The following is a 16,862-nucleotide window of genomic DNA, read 5'->3' as shown; positions in this document are numbered from 1 at the left end:
GATGGCAAAACATGCTTCTATTGGTCAGAAAAGAAGTGATGGACACTAAGTGTGGAATACTCAGACATATATTTTGAGACATCGCCAATATATAATTTTTTATTAACTATGCTTATTTCTTTCCAAAAATGTTCTATTGGTAAGTGGAAAGAATCACTAGGAAGTAACAAGTTATTTTTTTTAAGTATTGAATCATTTTTTTAAAAGTTCAAGTGCAAGTTTGTCCGTGTTGGCATCCTAACCCTCAAAGCGAGAAGAGATTCCTCCTTTGTAGATATAAGCATCTCCATCTCCTAGACTGAAGCTCCCAGAGGGCAGGTACAATGCTGTTTTTCATCTTCAGATGTCCAGAGCAAATCATAGAGTATTCATTCTAGATAGTAGGTATTTAAGTGGATAAACCCTTGTTAAGAGTTCAAAAGAAAAGATTCCTACTTCAGACATGTTTTGGAACTGAGTTTCTATGATTCTACAACTAGAATTCAACAAAGAAGCACATCAAAAGAAGGAAAGATTATTTTTAGACCCTATTAATATAAAATGCAAGTAAGAACAGACTGTTTAGTTTTTAGCTTTGTATACTCAATGCTTAGCAGAATGTCTTGTGGCCTATTCAACAGTTTTAATAAATTATCATTTTATATAATGTGAAGGTACTGAAGTATATGTATACACTTGTAGTACAACACAGACAGCTCTGCAAAAGGACTACAAGCTTTGTTTTCTTTCCCTATCTCCCCAAAAACCAAAAATGCAAAACAAAATCCTTGGAACAAATATGTATAATCAAGGGGAAAAAATTCCATGTTGGGCATGCTCAAAAACATCTGTCTCATTTTGTATCTCTCCATTAAAATGTGGTTAGCATGTTTTATCACAGGTCCTCTTGACACATGACTAGACATTGCATTGATAGAAGCTTTTAAGTGTTTCAATGTTATTTTGCTTTACAGTGTTGCCATTATTGTATAAATTGTTCTCCTAGTTTTGCTCACTCCACTCTATCAATTCATGCAAGTCTTCCCAAAGTTTTCTAAAACAGTCACTTTTCTTATTTCTTACTGGACAACAATATTATTATTATTATTTGGGGGGGGGAACGGGGCAATGAGAGTTAAGTGACTTGCCCAAGGTCCCAGCTAGTAAATGTCAAGTGTCTGAGGATGGATTTGAACTCAGGTCCTGCAGAATTCAGGGCTGGTACTTTATCCACTGTGCCACCCAGCTGCCCCGCAACAGCATTACATTGCATTTATATGCTATAGTTTGTTCAGTCAGTCCCCAAGTGATGGAAAACATTTAGTTTCCTGTTCTTTGAAAGGCACTGAATCTAAAAGATCTAAAGGAAATATGGTATAGAGGCTAGGAAATATATTCAAATAGATCTGTAATCTCATCAATTTGAGACGTCTATCCAATAATGAAGTTAACAACCCATCCACATTCTGTACAACTCTTGGATAAGTCCTCCTATAAGTGTGTGACAAAAGATTCATCGAATATTCTAAGGGTCTTCCTTGCTTTCTCCTGGCATTGTGGAGCATTCAAATTGTCCATGCATATCATCTCCATGACAAGTTCATCTTCTTTTCCTATCACACACCTCCTTGATGACATTTTTATTCCCAGTCTTCAACATTCCAAGTTCATTGGTTACAAGTTATATAACTTGTATATACTGACTATGCTCCTCCCCATTGTCTTCCATGTCACATTTAATTTTAATTATTCAGAGACCATTGTATTTCATATCTCAGTGGCATGCCATAACACCAGTAGAATTATAATATTAAAAAGATGGGTCTTTGTTTCCATGGGAAACTGGGCACTACTAAAATACCCTTGTAATTTCCCTAAAGCAATCCAGCTTGTTCTCATCCTCCTGTTCAACTCTGGGCCAACTTGTTAACCATCTGTACATATATCTCAGATATGCATACTGAAAGACAAACTCCACAGGTTTTCTAGCCAGATGCATATCATGATCTGGGTAAAAGACATTTTTCATCCACCTGGTCTTTCCTGCAAGAATGGTCAAGCCAAACTTTCTCAAAAGTATTACAGATCTCTTCCAAGAAGATTTGCAATTTTCTAGAGCATGATATAACCAAAACAATGTCAGCCATAATCAAGAACATCTGGATGACCTAATCATTAGGAGCGAACACCTTTGTGAAGAATATATCTTCTGGGGTCAGCTAGGTGGCGCAGTGGATAAAGCACCAGCCCTGGATTCAGGAGGACCTAAGTTCAAATCTAGCCTCAGACACTTGACATTTACTAGCTGTGTGACCCTGGACAAGCAATTTAACCCTCATTGCCCCACAAGAAAAAGAAAAAGAAAGAGAGAGAGAGGAAGAAAGGAAGACTATATCTTTATCTACAAACAGAAGCAATGCAGCCAAAATTAGAAGGGAGGCAGAAAACTGGGAAACATTTTTTTTATAGCCAATAATTCTGATAAATGCCTCATTTCTAAAATAGATAGGGAACAAAATCAAATTTATAAGAATGTAAGTCATTCCCCAATTGAGAAATGGTCAAAGGATATGAACAGGCAATTTTCTGATGAAGGAATCAAAGCTATCTATTGCCATATGAAAAAATGCTCTAAATCATTATTGATCAGAGAAATGCAAATTAAAACAACTCTGAGGTACCATCTCTCACCTATCCTATTGACTAATATGACAAAAAAAAGAAAATAATAAATATTGGAGAAGCTGTGGAAAAAATTGGAGCACTAACACATTGTTGGTGGAGCTGTGAATTGATCCAACCATTCTGGAGAGCGATTTGGAACTATGCCCAAAGGGCTATGGGACTGTTCATACCCTTTGACCCAGTGGTACCACTGCTAGGTCTGTATCCCAAAGAGATAATAGAAGAGGGAAAAGGACCCACATGTACAAAAATATTTATAACAGCTCTCTTTGTGGTGGCAAAGATCTGGAAATTGAGGGCATGCCCATCAATTGGGGAACGGCTAAACAAGTTGTGGTATATGAATGTAATGGAATACTATTGTACTGTAAGATATGATGAGCAGGAGGAGTTCAGAGAAACCTGGAAAGATTTATATGAACTGATGCTGACTGAGAGAACCAGAACTTCGTACACATTAACAGCAACATTGTGTGATGAACAATGGTGATAGACTTGGCTCTTTTCAGCAGTGCAATGATCCAAAACAGTTTCAAAAATCTTAAGATAGAAAAAGTTCTCAACATCCAGAAAGAAGAACTGTGGATTATGAGTGAAGATTGAAGATTTTGTATAGTGGGTACAATAGGTATATAGGCTTATAGTTAATGATTCCTTAGTTGCTATAAAAGACTATACACATATAATATGCATATGTATCTTATAATATTTGTGTATGTGTATGCACTCTGAAATTTTTTTACCTACAACCTTTTTATCTTCCTCTTCTTCAGATAACTAATCGGTCCCTCATCATCAAATATATACAATGCTTTAAGGTTTGCACAATACTTCTCATTTATTACATCATTTGATCTTTACAGAAACCCTGTAAAATAGGCACTATTTTTAATCCATTCTATAGATAAGGATACTGAAGCCCAAAAAAGGTTGTCACTTGCTCAGATCCATACAGTGAGTAGCTGTCTGAAGCAGACATTGAAATTCAGTTTTCCTTACTCCTAGTCTATTATTCTATCTACTATGCCACCTAATTGCCTCTATAAGCCCATTTCAGACAATGATGTTAGGCCAAAGTGTGATAGGTCAAGAGACCCTGGTTGTCAAAATAGCTTGTTACAGCAATCTTTACAGGTCTTTTCCATTTTTTTCTCTTTGTAGTCTGTCTTCCATTTTTATCCTTAAATGCACATAAAATGACTTTGCTGACTTGGATCTCTTACCAAGCTTTCTTTAAACTGGCTCTCCTCTCCCATCTCTCTCCCCCCCCCCCGCCCCACCTAACCAATAATCTCATTTGTTGAGTAAGGCAAAAGAGAACAGAAAGCGCTTTGGTCAATAAAATACAATATTTTCCTGTAATTGTATCCTGCAGTGCTATTCAGACTAGACTCTTCAGTCAATGTACTGTCATGGTGAAGCCCTCTAAATCCTTTGCCAATTTCTTTATTCTTAACACATCATGGAAGATTAGGTGACAGGCATATACTGGGTATTAAAGGTTATCCATAATTACTTCTATTTCTTCACACCCATGCTTCCTAAAAACTTTCTTATCATTCCAACTTTGAGAAATATTCATAGTTAATGGATAAAGTTGACAGAATATGGGAATTTCTAGAAATAATAACTGTTCACAACCCACCGTAACGTACTAGTGTGACTCAACAATCTTGTCTTCATCAAAACAATTATTACCTGTCAAAGAATTATTATTCCACATTGTAATTTAAGAGATTTCCTAGAAGTTAGTTTATATAAAGCCTACAGGAATTAAAACTCTCTAACTTTTATTTTCAGGATACATTAAGAAAAAGATTATGTACTTGCATATGTACACAGATTGGTAAACACATAACTATAATTGATTATTGTAATTATTTCCCTTCAGGTGGGGACTTTAGAAACTAGTTGACTATCTTAAGTTATGATTTCAGAGTAATCCCCCCCATTTTGAAAGATGACAGACTATATTAAGAGTTCTGTTCCTTTTTATTTTTATGACTTCCAGTCTCTTTTTCTTTTTCTTCCTATCCACTGATATTCCACCAGACTCTTCTGCCAGCCCATCAAGAAAAATTGTCTCAAAAGATAAAACACAGACACTCAAACTAAATGTTGGTTGCTATAGTTTTCTGTTTGTTTGTTTTTAGTGAGGCAATTGGGGTTAAGTGACTTTCCCAGGGTCACACAGCTAGTAAGTGTTAAGTATCTAAGGCCGGATTTGAACTCAGGTCCTCCTGACTCCAGGGTCGGTGCTCTATCCACTATGCCACCTAGCTGCCCCTGGTTGCTATAGTTTTAAACTGGGCAGCTAGGTGACAAAGTGGATAGAGTGCTAGTCCTGGAGACAGGAGGATCTGAGTTCAAATCTGGTCTCCGCCACCTACTAGCAGTGTGACCCTGGACTAGTTCCTGAACCCTGTTTGCCTCGGTTTCCTCATCTGTAAAATGAGCTGAAGAAGGCAATGGAAAACTGCTCCAGTATCTTTGCCAAGAAAACCCCAAATGGGATCACAGAGAGTCGGACAAAACTGAAACAACTCAATAACAATAAAAATTGTGTTAAATTTCCAGACATGGAGGGAAGACTAGTTTTATATCCATTAGAGAATTCTTCCCTACCCCCAAAAAAATTAGAAATCAAAACAAATTCAGTTTCCAAGTGCCAAATAGTAGTAAGAAGAAAATCTCTGCAAATCATGCTTCTCTCAGTGATGAAAGACAGTTTCTTTCAAACTCACATTTCACATTCTCTTTCATTACTTATGGTCCATGCAATCAGTCAAACTGGGGCAGATCAGGAAGTTATTGGAACTAGAACGCAGGCCTCAGGCTCTCCTGGTTGAATGGTCTACCATTTCTCTGAAGGAACATTTTCTACACCGCCTGCCAGCAGACACTCGGTAATACCAAAACCACAAATCATCACATTCTCCACCCTCTGAGCCAGAGCTTGTCCTGAAGCTTCCCACATTGTAGGATATTCACCATATTGGGCACTGAGACAATAGTTCTTTACAAATACAGAGTAAAACTGTACACCATTTCCTCAGTCTACCAAAAATGTGCTGATAATTAACATACTAAAGGCAGGGAGATTTTTCAATTGAAGCAAACCTTGCAGAGTTATGTAGAGAATTTTTAGACCTTACCCAGGAATGTGTTTTGGCTATCTTAATGAAGAAGCTATTTTGTCAATGTAAGCTTGTCCCAGAGACAACCTGACGCAACACTAGAGCTGTTCCACAGTGAGAAGCATTTCTCAGAAACAAAGACATCACACAGAAATAGCCATATATCATTAAAGGTGAGTCAGGCTGGGTTTTGTTTTCTGCCTTCCAAGGAAACTGCCTTGCCTTTATAATAGGAAACCATGTTAAATGTCTGATACTTTTTTAATATAAGAATTCACTTCATTTTTTTCCTTCTTTTTCAGTTACGCTGGTCAGAGCCATAATAGACCATCAAACCCTTCCACAATTCATTTTGGAATATTGCTGGCCGTGTACTCACACTGAAAAGGTGATACAACATGATCTTGCCCCATTCGTAGAGGTAATGAGCCTTCAGTGGACTGCTCTCCTGAAATCATTTTCTGAGCTGGAAAATACTTGGGCTTGAGCACATACTCCTGCATCTGACCGTGATGAATCATCAAATTCTGTGAGGAAAGGGGTGTCACTCTGTTGGAAACCAAAAAGAAAAAATGAGGACGAGGAAGTAAATAACGGATAAATGTGTTAACTAAGAAGAAAAGAATAAGAAATGAGTTAAACTTGGAGAGGAACATAAATTCCATTCCAGGCTCATTTTTTCCTTGCGTGTCCTAGCCTACAATTCATGACATTTAAGAAACTAACAGCTTATCCTAAAAACCTCATACACAAAAGTGAATCTGCCAGCATCTATAAAAAGAAGTATAGGGTATACTACAATACCACTTGGTGGTTTATATAGAAATTTCTGGACATCATTACAAAAAGTCTTCACCTAAAACAAGAAATGTTATTTACAAAAATAATAGTGAGAATTAAATCAAATGAGATCTACACACATGCATATACACAAACATAGTGCTCTGAAAGAATGGTGGGAGAGATAGGGAGATAATAGATGAAAGATCTGTGTCCATGGCTTGTGGTTGAGGTTGATGTCATTGTGACCACACTCCCATCAATATTCTGATGTTTTGAAGCAGACAAAATGGAAACTGACCCACTTGAACCCCCAGTTAATGTCTGAGATATGTAGAGCCAGCCACCTGACTCCAAATACAACAAAAAATTCCACTTGAGAAGCTGAGTGCATTCTCCCACCCACATCCACAGGGTCTTGATCTCATTCAAAATGAATGCAGACTTCGGGTATTTGCCATCACGTGTCTCTACAATCAATAAAGTCACATAGCACTGGAAGAGGGCCATATCTACCAAATTCTTAGAAGTCCCTTAGTCCATGCAAGCTGGAACCCACAGCACATGATGTTTACAGAACTACAGATCAATAGAAAGGAAAAGATGGAAGATAATGGGAATTGGAGACCTCCCCTTCCCTCTTTGCCCATTTCATGTCACCTGCAGGCATCTGAGTCACTTAACAGAATCCTAGAAGACCAACGAGCTCAAGCAGAAAAGGAAGACAAAGTAAAAGGTTCATTGAAATTTTGTTTAGCATGAAGGAAGACAGAACTAGGTGAAGTAATCATAGAGGAAAATTTGAAGCAGAGTTTGGAATTAAGGCAAAAGATGCCTTAAAATGTCAGAAAACTGAGGTTAGAAGGGATGAAACAGGACAAGCCCAAAGAATAGGGTCTGTCAAGGCAAGAGTGACCTCCTTGGAGCCTTTCCCTCAGGAGCATCCTCTTTAGCAGACAGGATGTGTGGGCCATGACCCCACCTTTCTTTCCTCTTCTGATGCAATGCAGCTGTGAGCTCCAGGGAAGCTCTGGCACAAGACAGGGCTGTAACAGATGATTTCTAAGGACCTTTCCAGCTGTGAGAGGATGTTTCTTTGAAGACAAATTACACTAGTATTTTCTTTGGGGTGCTTATTTAAATACTTGAATACAGGTGGCATATTATCTACACACTTGCAAATAATCTTGTTCTATTAAAACTTTTTAGGATTAACTATCACTTACAGAAAAAAGTTAGAAGCCCTCAAAAACAACAGTTAAAATGGCTGGCCCTTAAAATAAAAAGAAATCTCAATCATCATCTCTAGCTTTTCAAAAACATGACTGGTACTTCTGCACATAATTGTTTCATTTTTCACCATTATTACTTTGTCCTGTATTCTCCTAAACAGTTCTCACTCCTCTGATTTTCCACCAATCCACTCTAGTGTACATTTCTGAAAATGAATTATTAGATTCTTTTTCTCCTACCCTCAGTCCATGATAGAATCAAATGAATATAACTAAAAGTACATGCAAACTGCTTCTTAAAACTGACTGCACAAAACTAGGAACTAAATATACTCTCCACTTTCCCCAAAATAAGGACCTCTCAAGTATAGACCATCCTGGGGAATTTCGTGCTGATCATGTTAGTCTTTAGTTATAAGTACCATTTCTCCATTGTCTCACACAATACAATTTTCCTTCCCTTAACCCATCAGAAACATGCCAAGATGACATTTCATACCCTCAGAAATATGATCTATGTTCTAACATAACTTATTAATGTTAGAGCCTTCCCTGGAATTATCCACTTTATTCTGTATATATTTTGCTTGTATGTAGTTGTTTATGTGTTGCTTCTCCCCATTAGATTGTGAATTCCTTGAGGACAGAATCCTTTTGCCTTTATATATCCAGTGTTTAGTACAATGCCTGGCACATAGTAGGTGCTTAATAAATGCTTGTTGACTTGTCTTGGGAGCTAATTTATTCATTAAATCCATATAATGAGTCATGCATCTGCCTTATTGGTATAATTTAAAGGAGTGACCTTAATGACAGAAAGTTCAAGCCAAGCAGGAGAAGGAGGAGTACCCTGACAAGCCAGTAAGGAAGACTGGCTTCAGATGATTAGACATGAGCATTATAAATAGCATATAATCTATCACTGAAAGCAGCCAGGAACAAAAGTATCAAACCAATCCATTCCAGCTCATGCTTTGTTGTTGTTGTTGCTGTTGTTATTGTTTCTTTTGGTATTGACACAAAGACTTCTTAATTCGGTGGGAAAAAGGAATTCATGTATAAGCAGTAAGTAGAGTAATGTAGTATCATTAGTTGTCCATATTACTCATCAAATCCAATTCTCATTAGTCAGGCAAAATGTCCTAGGCAGACGCCTAGGAAGAGTATCATCTCCAATTCAGGACAAAGCCAATAATGTTCCAAAGATTAGGTAAACTCTTGGGTAGAGGAAAGAACAATCTCCATCTTGGATCAAGAAATTGGGGTCTATGTTGAGACTATTTAAACCATTTAAAAAAACAAAAACAAGATAGGCCAGGTTGGTGCTATGGTATCTGTGGAGGACTTCCTCATTCAAGGGATGCAGTAAACCAGAAGACCAGTGCCAGAGCAAAGGATTTGGGGCTTTCATCAATGACATTCCATTAAACCACGGCCTTCAGATGTAGGGTGATGTTTTGGAAAGATGAACAACATACAAACACATGATGCGGCAGAGACAGCTGAGTTGGAAGGCAGTTTTTGCAACTCTATCCATCATCAAGAAAGGACTTTAATGACAGGAAGAGATAGGGAATGCAAAACCCTTGAAATAAAAATGCTCAAGGTTTTGGAAACCCTTGCATTTTAACTTATTCTCAGATGCCTGTGTCCCAAATTATTTGCCCTTAAGGGGATATAACACCTCTTCCCATAGTGTGCAGTTCATGGCCAAGGTGGATGGACTAACTGAAGAAACTGGTTGATTGATTGATAGCCTTTAGGTAATAATAAAAGTAGCTTATATGTATATAGCACTTTAAGGTTTGTAATTGGTGTGTGTGTGTGTGTGTGTGTGTGTGTGTGTGTACACGTATGTATGTATGTATGTGGATGTGTTGTGTATAGATTGTATGAGTATACTTTATTTGACTTGATTCTTATAAAAACCCTGCGAGATAGGTGCTATCATTATCCTCATTTTATAAATAAGGGAACTGAAGCTTAAAGAAAGGTAGAGGTTTAAGGAACAGGTTAAATGTAAGGTCTTCAAAGTCAAAGACTTGTTTCATTTTTGACTCCGGCACCTAACATAATGCATTGAGTATAGTATGTTCTTAATGTTTGTGTTCCACCATATACATGGAAATTCTTTTTAGTGTTTAATTTCAGAACTGAATTTAGAATTTTTAAAATATCGTCCCTGTCGACAATTAACTTATAACCTAAAATAGTTGATGGTGGTGGTGATGATGATGGTGGTAGTAGTGGTGACAATTAACATTTATATAGTGCTTAAAATGTGCCAGACACTTTACATGCTAAGCATTTAACAAGTGTCACCTCATTTGATCCTCAAGGGATCCCTAGGAGATAGATGCTATTATTTTCCCCATTTTGCATATGAGGAAACTGAGGCAAACAGGGGTTAAGTGACTTGCCCAGGGCCACACAGATAGTGTTTGAGGCTGGACTTGAACTCAGATCTTCTTAACTATAGGCCCTGTACTCTTGTTCTAGAAAATTTAAAGGAAAGAGGGATTGTTTCATGTAGGGCATGGGGAATGTTAAAGAAAAGGTTCAAGGAGGAGGCTAGGAAATAATTAAAAATTCCAACAGGCATTCATGTGAGAGGAGTACAGTCAATATAGAAGGAGGCAGTTTATACAACTATGTAGTCAAAAAAGATGGATGGCAGTGGGAAACAGCAGGTACATATACTGCCTAGACAAAGAACAAATATGAAGAGAAGTAAATGCTATATCAAGCTGAAAAGAGCCAAACTGTGGCAGAACTTAAGAAATATCAGGCTTAGATCAAAAGGAAGAAGAAAAGCAGGGCTTAAGAGAAACAACATTGAAGTAAAGGCAAAAACATGCATGGAAATAACAAAGAAGATAATGATAATTCTTATTAGGGTAGCTTACATTTTCCTTCAGGGGCAGGAAAATAAAAGGAGAACAATGTAGGTGGATTATAACATCTAGGTCAGTAGTGAGAGATAAAGATTCAAATAGTGGATAGCAGTCTAACACAATGCCTAATAGAGAATAGGTACCCAATAAATACTTGTTGGGTCAGATATTTGAGGTGGCAAGAAGACATGTTAAATCGAAAGTCTATTAGGAAGTAGTTTGAAATGTGGGAGTGCAGCCCAGGAGATGGGTCAGGCACAGAGATGTATTGTGGGAAGCTATCTGCACAGAAGTGGCAACTGAAGTCTTAAGAAGCAATGAAATCGGGGGGCAGTTAGGTGGTGCAGTGGATAAAGCACTGGCCTTGGATTGAGGAGAACCTGAGTTCAAATCCAGCCTGAGACACTTGACATTTACTAGCTGTGTGACCCTGAGCAAGTCACTTAACCCTCACTGGCCCACAAAAAATAAAAAAAAAAAGGAAAAAGAAGAAATGAAATCTTCAAGGAAGTCAGTAGAGAGAGAAAATTAGAATGCCAGTAATAGAAGCTTATATGAATACCAAGAGAAAAGCAAATAAGGAAAATGTAGTAACACAGGTATGCGAATCAGGAAGTGTAGGATCAGAGAACCCAAAAGAAGCCTTCATTTCAAGCAGGAGGCAATGGATCATTGCATAAAATGTCACAGAGAGGCCAAGGAGAATAAAGATAGATTAAAGGTCATTGGATTTGGCAATGAGGAGGTCATGGTTGGTCCAAAAGAGTAGTAAAAGTAAAGAGGCTCCTGAAAAAAAGAGAGTAGTGAGGAAAGAGATAGTGGTTACAGACAACTTCATTCAAGAGCTTTGGCAGAAGGGCACCAGAATCCCATCAAGATTTCAGAGAGTGGTAAGTCATGGATCTTTATAGTCAGTAGGAATGCAATGGTACAGAATTCCTTTCCTTAAAATAAAAAAGATGAGTCACAAACTATTCATGTTCCTGCTTTCTTAAGTGGGAGTTTTTAGCCAAAGGAAGGTCTAAAATTTTCCACATTGCTACTAAATTCAGTATGTGATCTGTGAATGAAGTGAGAGATTTTGGCAGAAACAAAGGTCCCCTTCTTGCTGAGAAAAGAGGGTTCCTAGATCTCACAGTTAGGAGCCCTCAGTAGACTATAGAAAATCCCCCACATATTTAGCATGTTGATGTTTATAAATAAGAGACAGAAGAAAAAAGAGATGAAAAGATGCAGGAGAAAAGGGAATGGTGAGGCTCGGATCACCTACATTTTCTCAGGATATTTCCAAGGATATCTGCTTCTTATTGAGAAAAGCATATGGAATGAGACATGAGGCTTGGGGTAGGCCATTAAACTGTAGAAAATAATAAACTGATGAAATTAGGAGTATCATAGAATCTCAGAGCTGCAAGATCATTTAGTCTAATCTCTACTTGAGCAAAATTTTCCTTAAGGGCATTCCAAACAACCTGTCATTTCTGTTTGAAGACTTCTAGTCAGAAAAAATTTCACTACATACCAAGGTAGTCCATTTCATCTTGGGAAATCTCTAATTATAAACAATTTTTTTAGTCTAAATTATCTCTTGAACTTCCATTTATTATAACTAGTCCTACCCTCTAGGACCATACAGAATGAATATAAGCTCTTTTACACATAACAGCTATATAAATGGCTTAATGGCATTTATCATACCTCCCCTATGTCTTCTTTTCTCTCAGCTAAACACATTTTCTTCCTTCCAATGATTCTCTCAATAACATGATAAGCCCACCATCCTGGTACCTCCTTCTGGAAGTATTCCATTTTTGTTTTTTGGATTTTTTTGTGGGGCAATGAGGGTTAAGTAACTTGCCCAAGATCACACAGCTATTAAGTGGCAAGAATCTGAAGCCACATTTGAACTCAGGTCCTCCTGAATCCAGGGCAGGTGCTTTATTCACTATGCTACCTAGCTACCCCCTGGAAGTATTCCATTTTAACAATGACTTTCCTAGGTAAAACAGAAATTGAAAGAATCCACCAATCACCTCCTAAAAGAGATATCAGAATAAAAACCTCCAGGAATATTATAGCCAAATTCCAGAACTTCCAGGTCAAGGAGAAAATATTGTAAATGGCCAGAAAGAAACAATTCAAGTATTGTGGAGGCATAGTCAGGATAATACAAGACCTAGCAGATTCTACACTAAAGGATTGGAGGGCTTGGAATATGATACTCTTGAGGGCAAAGGAACTGGGATTACAACAAGAATCACCTACCCAGAAAAACTGAGCATAATCCTTCAGGAGCAAAAATGGGAATGGAATGAAAGAGAAGACTTTCAGGATTTTGTGATGATAAGACCTGCGCTAAACAGAAAATTTGACTTTCAAATACAAGACCCTAGAGAAGCACAAAAAAGTAAAAAGAGAAGAGAAATCATAAGGGATATTAAAAAGTTAAACTATTTACATTCCTACATGGGAAGATGATACTTGAAACTTATAAGAACTTTCTCATTAATAGGGCAGCTGAATGGAGTATATTTATACAGAGGGCATGAGTGTGAGTTGAATATGAAGGGATGATATCTTTTTAAAAAATAAAATTAAGGGGTGAGAAGAATGCACTGGAAGAAAGGGAAAGGGAGAGATGGAAGGAGGTAAAGTATCTCACATAAAAGAAGCAAGAAAAAGCTTATGGAGTGGAGGGGAAGATGGGGGAGATATGGGGGAGTGAGTAAGCCTTAGTGTCATTAGAATTGATTCAAAGAGGGAATAACATACACACTCAATTGGGTATAGAAATCTATCTTAACCTGCAAAAAAAGTAGGAGAGGAAGGGGATGGGGATGGGGGGGTGAAAGAAGGGAGGGCAGATTTGGGGAGGAGGTAGTCAGAAGCAAAACACTCTTGAGGAGGGATAGGGTGAAAGAAGATAGAAAATAGAGTAAATGTCATGGAGAGGGAATTGGATGGAGGGAAATACAGTTAGCAATAGTAACTGTGGGGAAAAAAAATTGAAACAAGTCTGTCTGATAGGCCTCAGTTCTCAAATACATAGAGAACAATAAGAGCCATTCGCCAATTGATAATCAAAAGACATGAAATTTTCATTTGAAATAATCAAAGCTACCTATAGCCATATGAAAATAAATGCTCTAACTCACTATTGATTGGAGAGATTCAGTTCAAAACAATTCTGGGTACTACCTCATACCCATTGGACTGGATAATAGGACAGCAGAGGAAAATAACAAATGTTGCAGGAGATATGGGGAAAACAAGACATTAGTACACTCTTAGTAAAGTTGTAAACTGAGTCAAAAATTCTGTAGAGCAATTTGGAATTATGACCAAAAGGCTATAAAACCATACTCTTTGACTTAGTAATACCACTACTATGTCAGTATCTAAAAAGATTTTTTTTTAAAGTTGAATCAAAATTGGGAAAATGCCCATCAATTGGGGAATGGCTAAACAAATTGTGGGATGAGGTTATGATGGAACACAATTGTGTTATACGAAATGATGAGCCGGATACTATCAGAAAAACCTGGAAAGACTTACATGAGCTGATGCAGAGTGAAATGTACACTATACAAAATAACAGCAATATTGTAAGATGATCTGCTGTGAATGACTTAGTTATTTTCAGCAATACGATGATCCAAGACAACTCTGAGGGACTTATGAAAAATGCAGTCCATCTACAGAGAAAGAACTGATGGTATCTGAATACAGATTGAAGTGTAATTTTTTGTTGGTTCCTTTTTCTAAAGTTTTTTCTGTCTGTTTTCTTTCACAACCTGACTAACATGGAAATGTTTTGCATGACTATACAGGTATAACTTATATTGAATTGCTTAACTTCTTGAGGGGAGGAGGGAGGGAGGAAGAGAATTTGGAACACAAAGTTTTAAAAATAGATGTTAAAATTTGTTTTTGCATGGGATTTGGGAAAAAAATAAAATTCTAAATAAAAAATTAAAAAAAAACAATGATCTTCCTAAAATATGGTACCCAGAACTGAAGACAATATTCAAGATGTAAACTGACCAGGACAGAATATAGTACAGGTCACCTTACTTGACACCTACTCTCCATAAGTCTATAAGGATGGCACAAGAGACTTTGTAAACATTTTGCTGAAGTCCAAGTATAATAAGTTTATAACATTCTCCTATTACAATATGACAGCCTGTTAAAAAAGGAAATAATATTAATATGGAACAACCTGTTGTTGATGAAACCATGCTGGTTTTATTGATCATTGCTTCCTTTTAAAATGCTTTTTTAAATATCCAATTAACAACTCCTTCTAGAATGTTAGTAGAAAGTGAATTCAAAGTCATGAAGTCTACAAATAGTATCATCTTTTCTTTTTTAAAAATATCAAGATATCTGTATGCTATAGTCCTTCAGTATCTTTCCTATTCTCTATAATATTTCAAAAATTATATCTTTCAATTATTTCACTATGTTGGAATATAGTCTATCCCCACCCTGGACTTATTGAGAGCAACTAGATTCTCTCTTACTATTGCCTTACTTATCTTGGGTCTCTACCATAAATGTGGTTTTTTATCCTTCCCATTCTGAGGATCACTATCCTTAATAAAGAAAAAAAGAAGCAAAATAACAATATAGTTGTGGCTACTCACTATCCTCCATTATCACTGGGGTGTGTAGGGTGTTAAGAGAGAACAAGCACCTTTGGTGTGAGAGTTTGCTGAGTCCTTTTAAGAGCTGCTCATCTACCTTTGCTGTCCACTCTGTAACCCAATTCTCACCAGTAAATCCAAGAAGCTATAGCATGCATATCTCCCACACCCCAGTAAAACTGTCTCTGAGGACAGGTTCAACCAGGTTGAGGGTAACCAACAGGCTGCAAACATGTTGGTGAGTTAGGAGGCATCTACTCCAAGCATGTGAAGACTTTCCCCCAGGCAGAATGGGCAGATGAGAACAATTTGTTCCAACAGACATGAAGGCAGCTTAAGAAGGTGCTATGGAGTGCTTAGAAATTGGTTAGACATCAAAGATGTATAGGTCATCTAGTGAATCCCAGGCCATCATCTGTTGTCCTGACTTTTGTCTTGCCACCACACTTTGATGACTGTGGATGACAGAGTGAGGCTTATGACTCTGTGTAACTCTGTCTCACCTAAATACAATTCATGCACAAGTCAAGACATCACCCTACGATGTCACTGGTCTTCTTTGAAAACAAAGGATGAACAATTATCACTGTCCTATCCACACCCAGGAGCAATTCTAACCTTTCTTTGATTTTCCTTTTGCCCACAATATGGCTTTTTTTCTTTAAACTCTTCATTAAGCATAGCATTCACTGCTCATTATGAGCTTTTAGCACACAACGACACAACTTTTAAAAGTAATTTACTTTGGTTAATGAGTTCCCTGTGCATCTATTTATTCATTAACTCAACATTTATCAAGTACCCACCCTTGAAGGCCCTACGTCAGTCACCAAGGATACAATGATAAAGACCTGCTCTTCTACTCATCAAACTTATGTTAGACTTACAAGGAAGGTGATAGGATGCGGGCATGGACTTTCTAGTTTTGTATCAATTGTCAATGGAAAGACTTGTGATAGTAAAGGGAGAGCCGTACAAAGTATTCAATCAAGTTTTGAAGAGAAAGTTAGTGTTACTGACTGGGATGAAGGAGGGCAGGAAGACCACATAGAGGCTGCACCTCAATTCAACCTAAAGTTAGATTAAGTAGTCTGAAAAGGCAGAGATGAGATGGGAAGCAGTGCAATGGTATGGAAATAATTATGGATTTGGAGTTACAGAACATGGGCTCAAGACTAGGCTGTGCCATTCCTCTATACGGTTCTACTAGAGCCCTAAAAGTCCCTTTTCCCAACTCTAGATCTGTGATCTTGTGAATGAATTTCAAATATGTGGATGTGACTTTACAGGCAAGTGCCCATAAAGTGGGGATGGCAAGTGAGTTTTGGAGAACAGCAAATACTCCTATTTGTCATGAAGGAAGACGGCAGAATTTACTATTTTCATATTGGTTCTGCCTATGGCTGCCTTTGTACCCTATAGCAGAGAGTCAGCGACTATGACTAGTTAGTTGTGTTTTTTTTAAATAATCAGTATGTGATGACTCTCCTACAGGAGCACAAGACA

General features: G+C 37.5%; 1 protein-coding gene across 1 annotated transcript in view; it reads right to left on the bottom strand.

Annotated features, from left to right (window-relative positions):
* Window positions 1-16,862, bottom strand: part of LTBP1 (latent transforming growth factor beta binding protein 1) — a 481,244-nt gene that overhangs the window by 297,267 nt on the left and 167,115 nt on the right. The window contains 1 exon segment of the mRNA XM_043987916.1: window positions 6,181-6,350. Within this exon segment, the coding sequence (XP_043843851.1) occupies window positions 6,181-6,350 (170 nt within the window).

The sequence above is a fragment of the Dromiciops gliroides genome, chromosome 2 (genome assembly GCF_019393635.1).
Source record: "Dromiciops gliroides isolate mDroGli1 chromosome 2, mDroGli1.pri, whole genome shotgun sequence".
NCBI lineage: Eukaryota > Metazoa > Chordata > Mammalia > Microbiotheria > Microbiotheriidae > Dromiciops > Dromiciops gliroides.
Note: the sequence above shows the minus strand (reverse complement) of the source record. Positions and strands in the feature narration are given on the sequence as shown.